This window comes from Bison bison, unplaced genomic scaffold, assembly GCF_000754665.1.
Source record: "Bison bison bison isolate TAMUID 2011002044 unplaced genomic scaffold, Bison_UMD1.0 scf7180017864182, whole genome shotgun sequence".
NCBI lineage: Eukaryota > Metazoa > Chordata > Mammalia > Artiodactyla > Bovidae > Bison > Bison bison.
Window position 1 is genome coordinate 1,030,789 of NW_011494754.1, and position 15,551 is coordinate 1,046,339.

At 39.1% G+C, this 15,551-nt stretch overlaps 1 protein-coding gene across 5 annotated transcripts in view; it reads left to right on the top strand.

The window, feature by feature from the left end:
• LOC104991105 (cytidine monophosphate-N-acetylneuraminic acid hydroxylase) overlaps positions 1–15,551 on the top strand; it is a 295,241-nt gene that overhangs the window by 264,199 nt on the left and 15,491 nt on the right. For 4 of the 5 annotated variants that reach the window (XM_010843456.1, XM_010843451.1, XM_010843453.1 and 1 more), the window contains 5 exons: positions 2,943–3,090; positions 3,419–3,500; positions 4,247–4,384; positions 7,101–7,266; positions 14,602–14,742. In XM_010843456.1, coding sequence (XP_010841758.1) covers positions 2,943–3,090; positions 3,419–3,500; positions 4,247–4,384; positions 7,101–7,266; positions 14,602–14,742 — 675 coding nt within the window. The remainder of the gene's footprint in view (positions 1–2,942; positions 3,091–3,418; positions 3,501–4,246; positions 4,385–7,100; positions 7,267–14,601; positions 14,743–15,551) is intronic. The other variant, XM_010843454.1, reaches the window with a different exon arrangement.

Here is a 15,551-nt window from a genome sequence, read left to right on the forward strand (position 1 = left end):
ATAAATGGTCCTCAGTCAGCCTGATTGTCTTCTAATAAATCTGATTTATGGACAATGACATGTGAATATCATAAAGTTTTCATGGATCACCAGATAGGATTGTCCTTTTGATTTCCTTCTCAACCATTTAAAAAGGTAAAAGGCATTCATAGACTATAGCAGCAGGTTGCTGTGGTTTGCCAACTCTTGATTCATAGCATTTCAACAATGAGCTCCCACCTTTTGAACTCTGAGTCCACTTCATCCTTTACTGAAACCACAGCTGTGTGATGCTAAGGATAGGAACTGAAACTTCCTTAACCCAGGTCATTAACAGGAAGTAGAAACAGGAGCTTGAATTTATAATCATCAACAGGAAGGGAAAAGAGAAGCTTGAATTTATAAAACCACAGCCATTTGCAAATGAACGGTTACCAAAAGAGATGGGGTCAGATTTCCAACCCCTGGTTTCATTTCAGGGTCCTCCTTCTTCATCCTTATTTAGAAGTTTGTGTCACAGCTTCTAGGGTGCTGATATAAACATATAGCCCTGCCCACTTGTTCTAACATGAAGCAATTTCACCTTACTTTTCTTTGCTGTGACTTTAGGTGACAAAGTTCACATGAAGGAGACTCTTTGATAGAAATGTCCATGATGAGGGGAAGTATGTTTGCTGGTTGACCGGCCCCTTGATTTTTCTATTGAAAGTATATTGAAAGCATATGAGATCTCTAAGGCATGAATATGTTCTCTCTCTCCTCTTTAAGGAAACTAAAAGCTTAAGTAGTTAGCTGCTTTAGTAACAAATTACCTGCAATACACAAAAACTGAACATCACCCACAGAGATATTGTGCTAAGATTAAAAATCTGCTATGGACTGCGTGATACCTTTGATCCATGCAAGCTTCTGGAACCAAAGATGTACAACTGCAGAATTATGAAAGTTCTGGGTTCACGCACTGTGTAATAACAGCATGTGGAGCTAATTTTATGCAGGTGGTATAGAGAAAACAGTATCACATAAACTAAGTGCTTGCTTTATAGTACCTGTTAAAAGATGTCCATGGTCCTGTGTGTCAGTTGCTCAGTTGTGTCAGACTCTGTGACCCCATGGACTGTAGCCCAGCAGGCTCCTCTGTTCATGGAATTTTCCAGGCAAGAATCCTGGAGTAGTTTGCTATTTCCTACTCCAGGGGATCTTCCCAGGGATCAAACCCCGGTCGCCTGCACTTTTTACGGTCTGAGCTACCAAGGGAGAAGCAAGGGGGAAAGCCCAGTGTACTGGGCTGTAGAAAACAGTCTTTAGTCAAACAAATGTGATTTGTTATGTAAATACATGAGTATTATATTGGGCTTCCCAGATGGTGCTAGTGATACAGTACCTGCCTCCCAGTGTAGGTGATGTAAGAGATGCGGTTTCGATCTCTGGGTCTGGAAAACCCCCTGGAGGAGGGCATGGCAACCAACTCCAGTATTCTTGCTTGGAGAATCCCATGGACAGAAGAGCCTGGCAGGCACAGTCCATAGGGTCACAAAAAGAAGGATACAACTGAAATCACTTAGCAGCAGCACACATGAGTATCATAATGAATAATACTTATAGATGCCAGTGAGAATTATCAACAATTTAAAAATCACAAAGCAATAAACATTGATTTTAGAATAACCTATCCTAACTCCCAAAGTCCCTTAAAGTAGATTTAAGTGGTTAACCCAGAGATTGAAGACTTATTCAAAGAATCCTTGATTTTTTGAAGCCTTTGTTTTTAAAGAAGAAAACATACCGGTTTTTTCCCCTCCAGATTCTACTTATTTAATATAGGTCTGGAACTTGAATATTAGTTAATGAGTAGTTATTAAGTATAGTTAATAAGTGCTGATATGCTGATTTTGTTTATGCTTTTCTTATTATTAAATGTCTTATTTCACCTGATATTATACTCTATGCACAAGTCTGATTCTTAAGCCAGACAGCATATTCATTTAAGTTGTAATTGCCTTCTAGTAGAAGAAGCACTAAGTTTAGGATCATAAAACCTGAATTTTAATACCAATTTACTATTTGTTAACCATATATTTCTGAATATGTGTTCTCATTTATTAAAAACAAACAAAAACATAGAGCTTTTCTCTTTTTTTTGGTGAGAAGAAATAAAATACCATAAATAAAATACTAGTGAAAATGCCTAAGACCATGATTGATATATAAGAGTTACCTAAACAGCCTTTTGTTTATTATTCATGTTTTGCCACACCCCACAGTAGCATATAATCCTTTGATGTAATGAATACTCAGAAATGAGAGTTGACAATCTGTGAAGATGTTCAAAAGTGCTCGGATGGTTAATTGTATACTGAGTTGGAATTACTCCAAATGGTGAATGTTATTTTCTTCTACACTAAATTTTACTGTCTTGCCTAGCTGGTAACTGACTCTCCTTAAGGACAAATCATTCATTCTACATGCCACCATGTGGCTATCAATCTGTTGACAGTTGAAAAAGCACCCCTAATGACAGGCAATTCACAGGTTCTCCTTGTTTTCTGACCAAGACCTTTCTTTTATTGGGAGCTGCTGGTTGAGAGGTGAGAAAAAATGAAGATTCTGGAGACCTTCACCTACCAGAAACCTCTTCAAGCAGGAGTTTTCCACTTTGTACCTTCTGTTAGAACTACCCTTTTTCAAAGCAGCATCAGTATGGAAAATGGAATTTGCACTCCTGGTTTGATGTATATGCTGTGGTATATGATATGTTTTCCCAATAAAGAGGAATCTGCTAGGAAATTCCCCTCATTGTTACAGTCAACCTTGAGGGAAAACCCTGTTTTTTGGACTCGGGAGGGTCTGGTTTTTCCGTTCCTTGCTTCTTGGTCAACATGTTGGTGTGAGGGGCAAGCTGTCTCTTATACTAGATGATCCAGTTTTTTCACCTTTCAAACTTCCCATGTTTCTGATCCTAGTTACCCCACACTGAAGAAGCTTGCTGGGAGAAGACCAGATATCCCCATTTATGTTGGAAAAACAGAAAGACCTGTATTTTGGAATCTGAATCAGAGTGGTGTCCAGTTGACTAATATCAATGTAGTGCCATTTGGAATATGGCAGCAGGTCAGATATCAGTGTTTTTTCCACACTTTTCAGTTATATTTTCTGGGGGTAAATTTTAAGTGAGGTAGTTGCTTTAATACTGAAGAAACAATGACTTACTTTTTCCATATGTAGTACTATGTAAGTATGTATTACTGTATAAATCTCTATTTGGGCTAAAATAAAAGGTGGCTTTTCTCTCCATAAATCAATGGCATGACTTTACTGGATAATAAATCTAATTCTGAATAAAAGGGATTTCTTTCCAGAAGAGATGATCATTTACTCAAATATTGAACAAAAAGCCAAACTGACATAAACAGTGGTTGGTTTTATTGTTAAATTCCAGGTAGACAAAAATCTCCGATTCATGATCTTGATGGATGGCATTCATCCTGAAATGGACACTTGCATTATTGTGGAATACAAAGGTATTTTCTTATTTTCATCAGCAATGAAAAATGAAACATACTCTTGGTAGGAAGGATAATGATAGCTATCCAAAGTTCCATCCTATCTTCATCTTCTTCTTCCATCTTCATTTTCCATAAGATATAGTATGTTCTATCCCTGTCTTAGGAAAATGGACTGTCACTGAGATAATCTCAGAAAATCTGTCACTCAGAGAAAAAATTAGCAGTAACATACTCTGTGTGGTGACAGGTGCAAGGATTTTTTTCATAAGGGAAGAGATACTCTATATTACCCCTATAAGTGATGGACAGGGAGGCCTGGTGTGCTGCGATTCATGGGGTCGCAAAGAGTCGGACACAACTGAGCAACTGAACTGAACTGAACTGAACATCTTCAAAACTGCCTTTATTAAGTGTTTTACTTTCATATTGACATATTATAATGCAATGTAATCATACACTTCTGCTTTTCATGTGAGAAGAGATGGCTTTACCCCAACAGTTATTAAATAGAATTTCCAAAAGGTTGAGAGATTTGTGTTGATTTGGTTATTTTTCCTCCCTGCATCATTTGAGCTCAACATCTGAAGATAGTTGGCTAAGGAAAGTAGTCTGTCTATGATCTTGAAGGAAATCAAGGTTATTATCCTCATCCAGAACCAACCAAATCAGTCAGGAGGAGTTTGATTTTGTTGGCCTAGGATTTCAAACTATGGTGTTCAAGATTTCACCTTGAGTATTTATGCCGCATAATTTTTCCACAGGTCATAAGATACTCAATACAGTGGATTGCACCAGACCCAATGGAGGAAGGCTGCCTATGAAGGTTGATTTAATGATGAGTGATTTTGCTGGAGGAGCATCAGGCTTTCCGATGACTTTCAGTGGTGGAAAGTTTACTGGTAATACTTTATTTCGAAGTGATGCCAGGGAGCAGGCATGGCATTTTGCTAAATGCTTTGCAAATCAATACAAAGATAACTAAAACATGGTTCTTCCCAGCAAGAAGCTTACAATCTTACTGGGAAACCAGACTTGCAAATCACAGATTGCAGACTAAAGTTCCCAGCTCAAAGCGTGCTAATGGGGCATGAAAGAAACACTAAGGGGATTAGGGAGCATCTCAGGATAAGTCAAGAAAAAGAATCATTTGGATCAATTGGATTCCTGATGTAGACCATAGAGCAGAACAGGAAGAGTCTGACATTGGTAATCCAGGCTTAAATGCTCTTGGTATGAGGTTCAGAATAGAGTGTGGGCACCTTGAGGTAGGCATATGCCCTTGGTTTGGTGGAATGCTCATACTGGGAGGGATGGAGCAAAGGAAGCCCCTCTAAAGTATGGGGTTATGGGGGTCTGGGGAGCAGGGAAAATAGGTAAATAGTGGTCAAAGAGTATAAACTTCCAGTTATAAGGTGAATATGTTCTGGGGGTGTGATGTACAGCATAGTGACTACAGTTAACACCATTGTGCTCTGTACTTGAAAGTTGCTAAAAGAGCAGATCTTATGTGTTCTAACACATGGAAAATGGTAACGAGGTGATGGAGGTAATAAGCTAACCTTATTGTGTAATCATTAGGCATGCATGCATGCAATGAAATCCCCATGGTGTGTACTTTAAACTTACGTAAAATTACACATCAGTTTTATCTCAAAGCTAGAAAAAATGTGCAATCCAAGGAAGAAGCACTTCTGCTCTGGGTCTAAGTGTAGTGCTAGGTTTGGGATGGGGGAGGGTGTGTAAGTGGTACATTTTGTTCACACTTTTGCTCAATACTAGCATTGAAAGTGCTTAATATATGTTCACTTAATAAATTCATATGTTTTGTAAGTGATCTCTGTTTAATGATGTGGCAGAAATGCCCTACTTGCAATATGAAGAAAGCCTTGTACAGTTCCTTCCTTTCTTCTCTTAAGTCTGTATTCATTGCTTCCCAGAATGTGTCACCATGTGAGACATAGAAGGGAGGTGCTGTCCTTAGTGGGTTAACAATGTGACTGGGGAGGCAACATATACCTACTAAAGGTAGCTAGCAGAATTCCATCCTTTTTTTTAAAGATTTATTTATTTGATTTTTGGCTGTACTGTCTTCATTGCTGTGCATGGGCTTTCTCCAGTTGCGGTGAGTTGGGGCTACTCTCTAGTTGCGGTGCATGGGCTTCTCATTGTGGTGGCCTCTCTTATTGCAGAGCATGGGCTCTAGGCATGGGGACCTCAGTAGTTGCGGTGCTTTGGCTCAGTAGTTGTAGCTCTTGGGCTCTAGAGTGCTGGCTCAGTAGTTATGGTGCACAGACTTAGTTGCTCCACAGCATGTGGGATCTTCCTGGACCAGGGATCAAACCCGTGTCCCCTGCGTTAGCAGGAGGATTCTTTACCACTGAGCCACCAGGGAAGTCCCAGAATGTCATTCTTATGTGAGTATGTGTATGTGTGTGTGTGCATGTGCACATATATTTAAGAAGGTCCAGAATATACCAGAACACTAATAATTAAATGTTAATAGTGATCAGGTCTAGCTTATGGATAGTTTTTTTTTTTCCTGTCTCCTTGTCTGTGTTCAACAGATGTTTGTAGCAGTAGGGGGAGGAGCAGTTCCCTGACACAGTATCCCACATACTCTGGGCCCTGCTTAAATTCTCAACTTCCTTTACCGTCTGTATCCCCATTGCTTGACCAATGTCAGCCCATACTGGCCTGCTTTTTGTTCCTTAGACTCGATACACCAGGCACATCCATGCCCTGGTCTTTGCATGTGCTGTTTCCACTGCCTGAAGTGCTATTACCCCTGACCTCCGCACAGTGGCCAATGCCTCTTCTATGTTTGTCTGTATTCTATGACTCCAATGTCATCTCCACTAACTGCCCTGTCTAATACCCACCTCCTCACCCCAGCCACTCTCTATCCCATGATCCTATTTTACCTCCTTCCTAGATCATCACTATTTGAAATAAACTTATTTACTTATTTATTATTTGCATCTTTCACTAGAATGACTGCTCCATGAGAGCAAGGAACTGCTTTTTCTTGTTCATCATTATATCCTCCATGCCTTGAACCATGTGGGCTCATAGTAGGTGCTCAATAAATATTGAGCAAATGAATGAATGAGCAAATGAACAAGCTGTGAGGTAGGCATCACAATTCCACTTCACAGAGGAGAAAACAAACATAAAGAATTTAAGTAGTGGAGCTGCATTTTGACCCTAAGTCTTAACTGACTCCAACATCCAGACCCTTGACCACTGCACACCCCCAGGGTGTAACAAACGTGCTTTGCATTTATAATCCACCCAGATAGCAAAGCCATTTCCATGTTAGAAGAGCATTAAGCAATACGAGAATTACAGTGCTCTTAAAACATACATACGTGCAAGGTACAACAATACGTGCCACCCTGTGTATTCAGCTAGGTCCACATGAATTGCCATAAACAAGGAGAGGGTTCAGTGTCCTTGGCTAATTCAGGAACGTTTTCCTAGTAACCAAATGAAATTTGCATAATAAAGCCACTAATGACAAAGAGTTTTGGTCTACATCTGAGTGTCAGCTGTCAATTTTTATCTCCTGAAAGATTTCTCTACTAGAGCTTTTGTTTTTCTCTGATTTCTGAACAGAGGAGACTAATCCAAACCCTGTCATTCCAGAGGAATGGAAAGCCCAGTTCATTAAAACAGAAAGGAAGAAACTCCTGAACTACAAGGCTCGGCTGGTGAAGGACCTACAACCCCGAATTTATTGCCCCTTTGCTGGGTATTTTGTGGAATCCCACCCCTCAGACAAGTATGGCTGGACATTTTGTATAACGTATTTACACACGAGTTAATGTATTCTGGGATGAATGATTTAGTTGTAAATGCAACACAGAATGAGAGAGAATAATTGGTAGAAATCTGGAGTTTATTTAACAAGCTGCCTGAGAACGGAGAGCATGAATGAAAGCAATGCTTGGCAGCTAGAGTTAATCCAGATAGATTTTTGTCCAGAAGGATCCTGGAAAGGATAAAGGCAAGTTATATGTATTCAGTATACACTAGAAATTGAACCGGGGCATTTAATCAAGTCATTTAGTTTTCTCAATGACACTGTAAGGTAGGTATCATTATGCCTATTCAAGTTGGTTGAAACTCAGGGGCTAAGAGATTTGCCCAAATCACTCTGTTAGAAACACTGGAGTTAAGAAATGAATCCTGGTATGCTTAGCTCTGGAGCTCTTTTCTCTACACCACACTATATCTCAGAATAGAGACTGTATCATTATCAAGTTATAGTCTCATTTTTGAGTGTCTGAAAGGATTTCTCTTGCAGCAGCATAACTTCTAGATCTTGTTTTTCAAGTGTATTTTTTGGAGGCCAGTGAGTTTTCTTTGAGAATGTTTGAAGGTTTTCATTTTAATGGTCACGTGAAGTTTGGAGGAGCAGAGTCTCTAGACCTGATCCAGCATTACCTGGTATCTGTTCTGACTGCTTGGTGTCAGGAGACAGGGCCAGAAGATCCCAGGGGAGGGTCAGATGACTGGAACAGCAAGAAGGACAGTCAGAGAGGCAGCTCTGAACCAAATGGCACGGAACCATTTCAATATTTTAGCAACTATTATGCCTCCTGGCTGAGCATCAGTTCTGTCCTTTAAACAATGGGAAAAGGAGCAGACACAAAGATTTTGCTGCCATTTACAGCTCTCACACATCACACTATATGGAAATACCCAAGAACTGAGGAACTGGACTGTGGTGATATTTTGCACTCCATACTGTCTTGAACGGTGATGAGCATCTGTTAAAAGATGTAAAGAGAAAGTATGTCCAAGATCAATCTGAGAGAGTCTGCTGGAGAAGGTGAAACAGGGTGTCATTCTATTACTTTCATGTTCTAAGCTATGGGTCACTCAAGGGAAAAGTAAAAATTGATAGAAATATTTACCACATGACACCGGAGAATATTAAAGTCAGGACAGTGAGGAAGTATTTCTGAGCTTGAATTAAAAAAAAAAAAAAAAGACCCAGAGGATTTCCTTATTTGGCTTCATGTTATGCGTTTCATGTCAAACCTTATAGTCTGAAGGCAGATAAGTTAAGCATCCTTAGGGATGACCTTTTGGTCTAAGGCTTGACCAGAGAAGAGGAATTAGATAAAATAACAGACATTTGAAGTGTTTTAATCTATTATGGAAAATGTGAGAAGGAAATAACTGTTTTGCAGGGGACCCACAAAAGGGATCTCTGCCTGAAAGGTTAAGAATGGACCAGGTGGCTTAGAGAGGTAGAGAGACAGTCTGTATCTGTGGAAAAACAGAAATACGGGCAGAGAAAAAGAATGCATTGTATTCATGGAAGAATTCAAGTAACTGGATTTCTAGTCATCAACTATGAAGACTAGCAGGTAGTAAAATAGTATTTTTGAAGTACTAACTGGAGAAGGCAATGGCACCCCACTCCAGTACTCTTGCCTGGAAAATCCCATGGACAGAGGAGCCTGGTAGGCTGCAGTCCATGGGGTCTCTAGGAGTCAGACTCGACTGAGCAACTTCACTTTCACTTTTCACTTTCGTGCATTGGAGAAGGAAATGGCAACCCACTCCAGTGTTCTTGCCTGGAGAATCCCAGGGATGGGGGAGCCTGGTGGGCTGCCGTCTCTGGGGTCGCACAGAGTTGGACACAACTGAAGCAACTTAGCAGCAGCAGCAGCAAGGAAAAAAAGAACGGTCAACACAGATTCTATATCCAATGAAAATATCCTTCAAGAATGAAGGTAAGATAAAAACATTCCCAGATGAAAGGAAAACTAAGACAATTCATTACAAGAAGAGCTCCTTTAAGAGAAATGCCAAAGAAAGTTATACAGATAAAAGGAAAATGACTCTAGAGGGACACTTGTGGAGGAACCACACTACCCAATTGTAAGACTCACTATAAAACTACAGAAATCAAGACAGCATGATATTGATGAGGGGATAAACACATAGGTAAGTGAAATAGAACCTGAAAATAGACCCACCTACATATAGCCATTTGATTTTTGACAAAGGTACAAAAACCATTCAACGGGGAAAGGATAGTTTTTTCAATGAATGTTATTTGAACAATTGGACATTCATGTGCAAAAAATGAACCTCAGTGTAAACCCCACACTGTATCCCCCAAAATAAGTCTAAATGGATCATAAATAAAAATGTAAATATAAAACTATGAAACTTTCAGAGGAAGATATAGGAGAAAATCTGCATGAGCTTGGGTTAAGCAAAGGCTTCTTAGATATGACACCAAAGCACAATAAGTTCAGTGAAAATTTTAATACATTGGGCTTTATCAAAACTAAAATGTTTACTCTGTGAAAGACACTACTAAGGGAGTAAAATGACAAGCTGCAGACTGTGAGAAAATGTTTGCAAGTCATATATCTGATTAACAATTTGTGTTTAAAATATATAATTAACTTTCAAAATTCAGTGTAAGGAAGCAAAGAACTAAAAAATAAATGGGCAAAATATTTAAATAAATTCTTCACCAAAGAAGATATATTGATGCAAATAGGCATAAGAAATGATATGCCTATATCATCAGCCATTAGAGAATACAGATTAAAACTGCAGTGAAATAAGAATTAAAAGTAATAAAAGTTATTAATAAAATTTAATATAATTAAAATTAATAAAATTAAAATTAATAAATAAGAATGAAAATTAATAAAATTTAATGAAAGATTACCACTATCCAATTATGACAAAGATACAGAACAATAAGACTTCTCAGACACTGCTGTTGAGAATTCAAAATGATACAGCTATCTGGAAATCAGTTTGACTGTTTCTTTGAATACACATTTATCATACAATCCAGAAGTTCCATTCATGGGTAATTACCCTAGAGAAACTAAACTTTTATTGAACACAAAAACTACACACAAATATTAATAGTAGTTCTATTCATAATTACCAGATCAACTCAAATATCCTTCAACAGGTGAATGGATAAACAAGCCATAGTATATCCACACTATAAATGCAATACAAAATAGATAGCTGTTGATATATACAACAACATAGACGAATCTCAAAGGCATCATGCTAAGAGAAAGAAGTCAGCCTCAAAAGATTACGAATGGTGTGATTCCACTTACATGACATTCCAGAAAAGGCAAAACTACTGGATGGAGAGCAGATTGGTGGTTGCCAAGGGCTGGGCTGAGGGGAGAGTTTGACGGGCCAACACGAGGGAATTTTAAGAGAACAGAGTATAGAGCGGAGAGAACTGCTCTGTATCCTGACTGCAGTGGTAGTTGCACAAATCTACACATATGTTAAAATTCGTAGAGTTGATCACCCCAAACAGTCCAAAAATTGGATCTAAGCAATCTTAAAAATTAAAAAACCTAAACAGTTATTCTTAACACCTCAGCCATGTTAATTAAAGCTATATGTTTATTTAGATCATATTTGTAAGACAACGCATATCTTAATATATGCACATTTTATATGAGTCACAACCCTTCAAAAGAAACAAAATATAAAGTTTATTCATTTAGTAAATCTTGAAGCATAGCTTTATTATTATGTTAAAATGTTATATTTTAATTTTTTTACAAGATTCTGTCAGTTATATAGAGCATCTATTTCATTACACAGTTACTCAGCCGTTAATGATAATAGTGTCTTTATGAGCAAACTCCAGTGCCATAAGATCCCCGTTATGATCAGTAACTAGAGCATTTTGTGTACAAAGGGCAGGGACTTCCCATAAGCAGACAGGGAATGCATGTGTCATTTCTACTCAGAGTACATTTATCTGTAAATTTGTCGGGTAGTAAAGAAATAGTCCTTGAGATTCGTTTTTATGGCAAAATCCTGTAAGTACTGACCATAATTTCTCATCAACTGAGGCTTCAGAGTACAATAGGAGAAATAGTGTACATGGAATTTAGGCTCTTCCCTACTACCACTTATTAGGACAATTTTTTTTTTTTTTTTTTACTTTTCTGGGCTTCATGTGTCTCATCACTAAAACCTGACTGCTTTCATTTTGAAGTTCTATGTTGTCTGGTGACATATCTACATGTGTCTTATCAATTAATATGTCCTATTGCTGATGTGTTCCCTTTATTACTTCTTGTTGATATTCTGTAGCTGTCTCACATCTTCCAAATGTTTTCAGATAGACTGGTCTAAGGCTAAATAATAATTTCTTTTGATCAATACTGTTGATCATTCATTCATTCATCTATTGAGCAGCATGTTCTTGGTGCTGGAGAACCAGGGATGAAATGATTGTCTTCAGAGTTGGAGGAGAAAAACAATGATAATGTAGAATGATAAATGCTGTGGTACATGCATGTTCTGAAGGCAGTGGGATAGAGGTGGGAGTCCGAAAATGACTGTTGGAAACTATGGATGGGATGATTGAAACAAAGTTTTGAAGTATGAGTAAACCCTGACCAACAAAGATAGAAGGATGCTGAGATGAGTGACTGCAGTTCAGGGTAGGGGACGGAGGCAGGTGTTTGAGGAAGCGGGGAGGAGGGAACCGAGAGAACCAGACAGTGAACACCACTATGTGCCACTCAAACATGACTTGGATTGATCCTTAAGAATGAGGAACCCGGGAAAGGGGTCTGATGAGCAGAGACATGATCAGATGTGTACCAGGGAGGTTAGGCTGTATGTATGGCGGGAAGGGAGATAGGAATGTCGATCCTGGAGACCAATTTGAAAATCATACAACAATCTTGAAGGATTGATGAAAACCATTGGAGACTGAGAAGAGAATTCAGATTCTAGAAATATCAAGGAAGTTGCATTGTGAGAACTTGAAGAACTGGATATGATGGTTTCTTAACAATGGGGCCACTTGATCACTTAACATGATGCTGGCATTTAAAGTGATTACAAGCCATTGTTCTGGTATTAGTGGTTGGCAAATGTTACCCTTGGTACTCACAATACCCCTCAGAGGGTGGCATCTGAGTATGTATTAATTTTATTATTATTTTAGAGGTGGAGACAAAGAAGTTAAAGAATTTTGTGAACACCACACATTGTGTTTTAGGAAGAGTAATCTGATAGTGTCATGTTTCTCAGGAGGCAAGGAAACCAGGTAATGAATCATTTTGAGATGAGAGGTAGGAAGAAAATGAGACAAAGAGGTGACACTGCTTCAAACTGAGGGCTGTGCCAGTGGAAGGACATTCACATGTGCAGGAAGGAAGTAGTTAGACATATTTGGGTGGACAGACATCTTTACTCATGTCTGCAAAATTGATCCCAAGATCATAAATAATGTAAGTCACCTTGGAGCTATGAAATTGCAGTGCTTACATATGTCTGTATATCTGGCTGAAAATATCTATCCAGTCTAGGTCGCCAAGCTGTAGCACAAGAAAGTAAAATTCCCTTTAACAAAAATGCTTGGGTCACCCATGTCTGATGAAGTACAGTGACAAAGCCTGTTTCTCTGAATCTCTCTTTTTTGACTCCAGCACCACCACAATTACCTTCCCAAATAACATTGAAATTGATGACTTAGTACTTTTCCAGAAAGACTGTGGTTTGTAATTAAATTTGGGAGATACTCAGCTCTGATCAATAACACAATGAGAAACTAGATCTCAGGAGGGGCTATGACCGCGGATGTGTGTGTGTTCTTTTCTAACCAGTGGATTTTAATGGTTTTAATTGGAAAGACTTTTTGCGGGGGAGGGTGGTTTATAAAACACAGAAATTTATTTCTCACACATCTGAAGCCTGGAAAGTCTAAGATCAACGTGCTGGCAGACTTAGTGTCTACTGAGGGCCTACTACGTGGTTCATAGATGCCTGTCTTTTTTAATATAAACTTACATGGTGGAAGGGGTTGGAAAGATTTATCAGACTTTCTCCTAAAGCTGGGGAGAGGCTCCTCCTTGTGGCCTCCTGGGAAGGTCAAGCCCCGCTCTGGCGATAGAGCTCTGGATGGACTCTGCTGACCTGGGCCAAGTCACCTGGCCCCTCTGACCCTTAGTCTCTTTCCGTATAAAATGAGAGTAATAAAGGCAGGTATCTCAATAGTGGGTTGTAAAGATAAAAACAATTAGTTCGTGTTATTTGCTTAGCATTTACATACCAGTTAATATTTAATCATCCATATATTTAATTAAAGGGCTTTCCTTATAGCTCAGCTGGTAAAGTATCTGCCTGCAGTGCAGGAGACCTGGGTTCAGTTCCTGGGATGGGAAGATCCCCTGGAGAAGGAAATGGCAACCCACTCCAGTATTCTTGCCTGGAGAATCCCATGGATAGAGGAGACTGGCAGGCTACAGTCCATGAGGTTGCAAGAGTCAGACACAACTTAGCGACTAAATTGCCACCACCACCATATTTAATTAATATTAAATACAATAAAACAAGCCAATATTCTATACACCTGAAACTAACACACTATTATAAATAACTATCAGATCAGATCAGTCGCTCAGTCGTGTCCGACTCTTTGCGACCCAGTGAATCGCAGCACGCCAGGCCTCCCTGTCCATTACCAACTCCCGGAGTTCACTGAGACTCAGTCCATTGAGTCAGTGATGCCATCCAGCCATATCATCCTCTGTCGTCCCCTTCTCCTCCTGCCCCCAATCCCTCCCAGCATCAGAGTCTTTTCCAATGAGTCAACTCTTCGCATGAGGTGGCCAAAGTACTGGAGTTTCAGCTTTAGCATCATTCCTTCCAAAGAAATCCCAGGGCTGATCTCCTTCAGAATGGACTGATTGGACCTCCTTGCAGTCCAAGGGACTCTCAAGAGTCTTATCCAACACCACAGTAAATAACTATACCTCAATTTAAAAAAAACTGGGAAAAATTAAATATAAGTGTGCTATTCCCACCTCTTTATAATAATCTCACTCTATCTAACTTCAATTCCAATCACTATGTGATTATTACTTAAAAACAAGCTATAAGTGCAACCTTCTTTGACTAACAGCTCTTTCCTAATTAGGAACATTAGCCCAAATATAGTCTTTATTTTTCCTGAGCTAAGTAGAGGGGGATTGGGAAGTATGAAAGAAGAAGAAACAAATAAAAATTCTGTCATTGTTCTAATCAGAATTTCAACTGAGAATAAACTTTCTGACATGGGAATGTCCTTATTTCTCAGGTACATTAAGGAAACAAACATCAAAAATGACCCAGATGAACTCAACAATCTTATCAAGAAAAATTCTGATGTGTTAACATGGACACCGCGACCTGGAGCCACTCTTGATCTGGGTAGGATGCTAAAGGATCCAACAGACAGGTTTGGCTTAAATACTTAATAGAGAATAAAAATGATTCAGGGATTTTTTTTTTCAATTTTACGAGAAAATAAAGGACATACTTCTGGCCTCTTGGTAGGTCCCAATTTGTAGGAATATTAAGGGTTTTTTTTTTTTTTTTTGAGTAGCATCCTGAACTTGTCATGAATTAATATCCACACATCACTTTTTAAAATAGAAGTCTTACCATTCAAATAAAAAACTATTAAATAAGTATCTTTCAAATCTAAGGGATAAAAGATTGAATTTTTTTCTCAGTACTATAAATAATTTTCTCATCCTATATAATAGTTAACCCAAGTGTTTTCCTCATCTCAGAACCTGCCTTGAAGATAAAGAGTAAGGAAGTTTTTTCTTTGAAAGATAATTGATACAGCTCAAAGTGAAAAACAATGAGCCTGAGAGTTAGTTTTCATATGAGCATTAATTCAGTTCAGTTCAGTTCAGTCGCTCAGTCGTGTCCGACTCTTTGCGACCCAATGAATCGCAGCATGCCAGGCCTCCCTGTCCATCACCAACTCCCGGAGTTCACCCAGACTCACGTCCATCGAGTCAGTGATGCCATCCAGCCATATCATCCTCTGTCGTCCCCTTCTCCTCCTGCCCCCAATCCCTCCCAGAATCAGAGTCTTTTCCAATGAGTCAACCCTTCGCATGAGGTGGCCAAAGTACTGGAGTTTCAGCTTCAGCATCATTCCCTCCAAAGAAATCCCAGGGCTAATCTCCTTTAGAATGGACTGGTTGGATCTCCTTGCTGTCCAAGGGACTCTCAAGAGACTTCTCCAACACC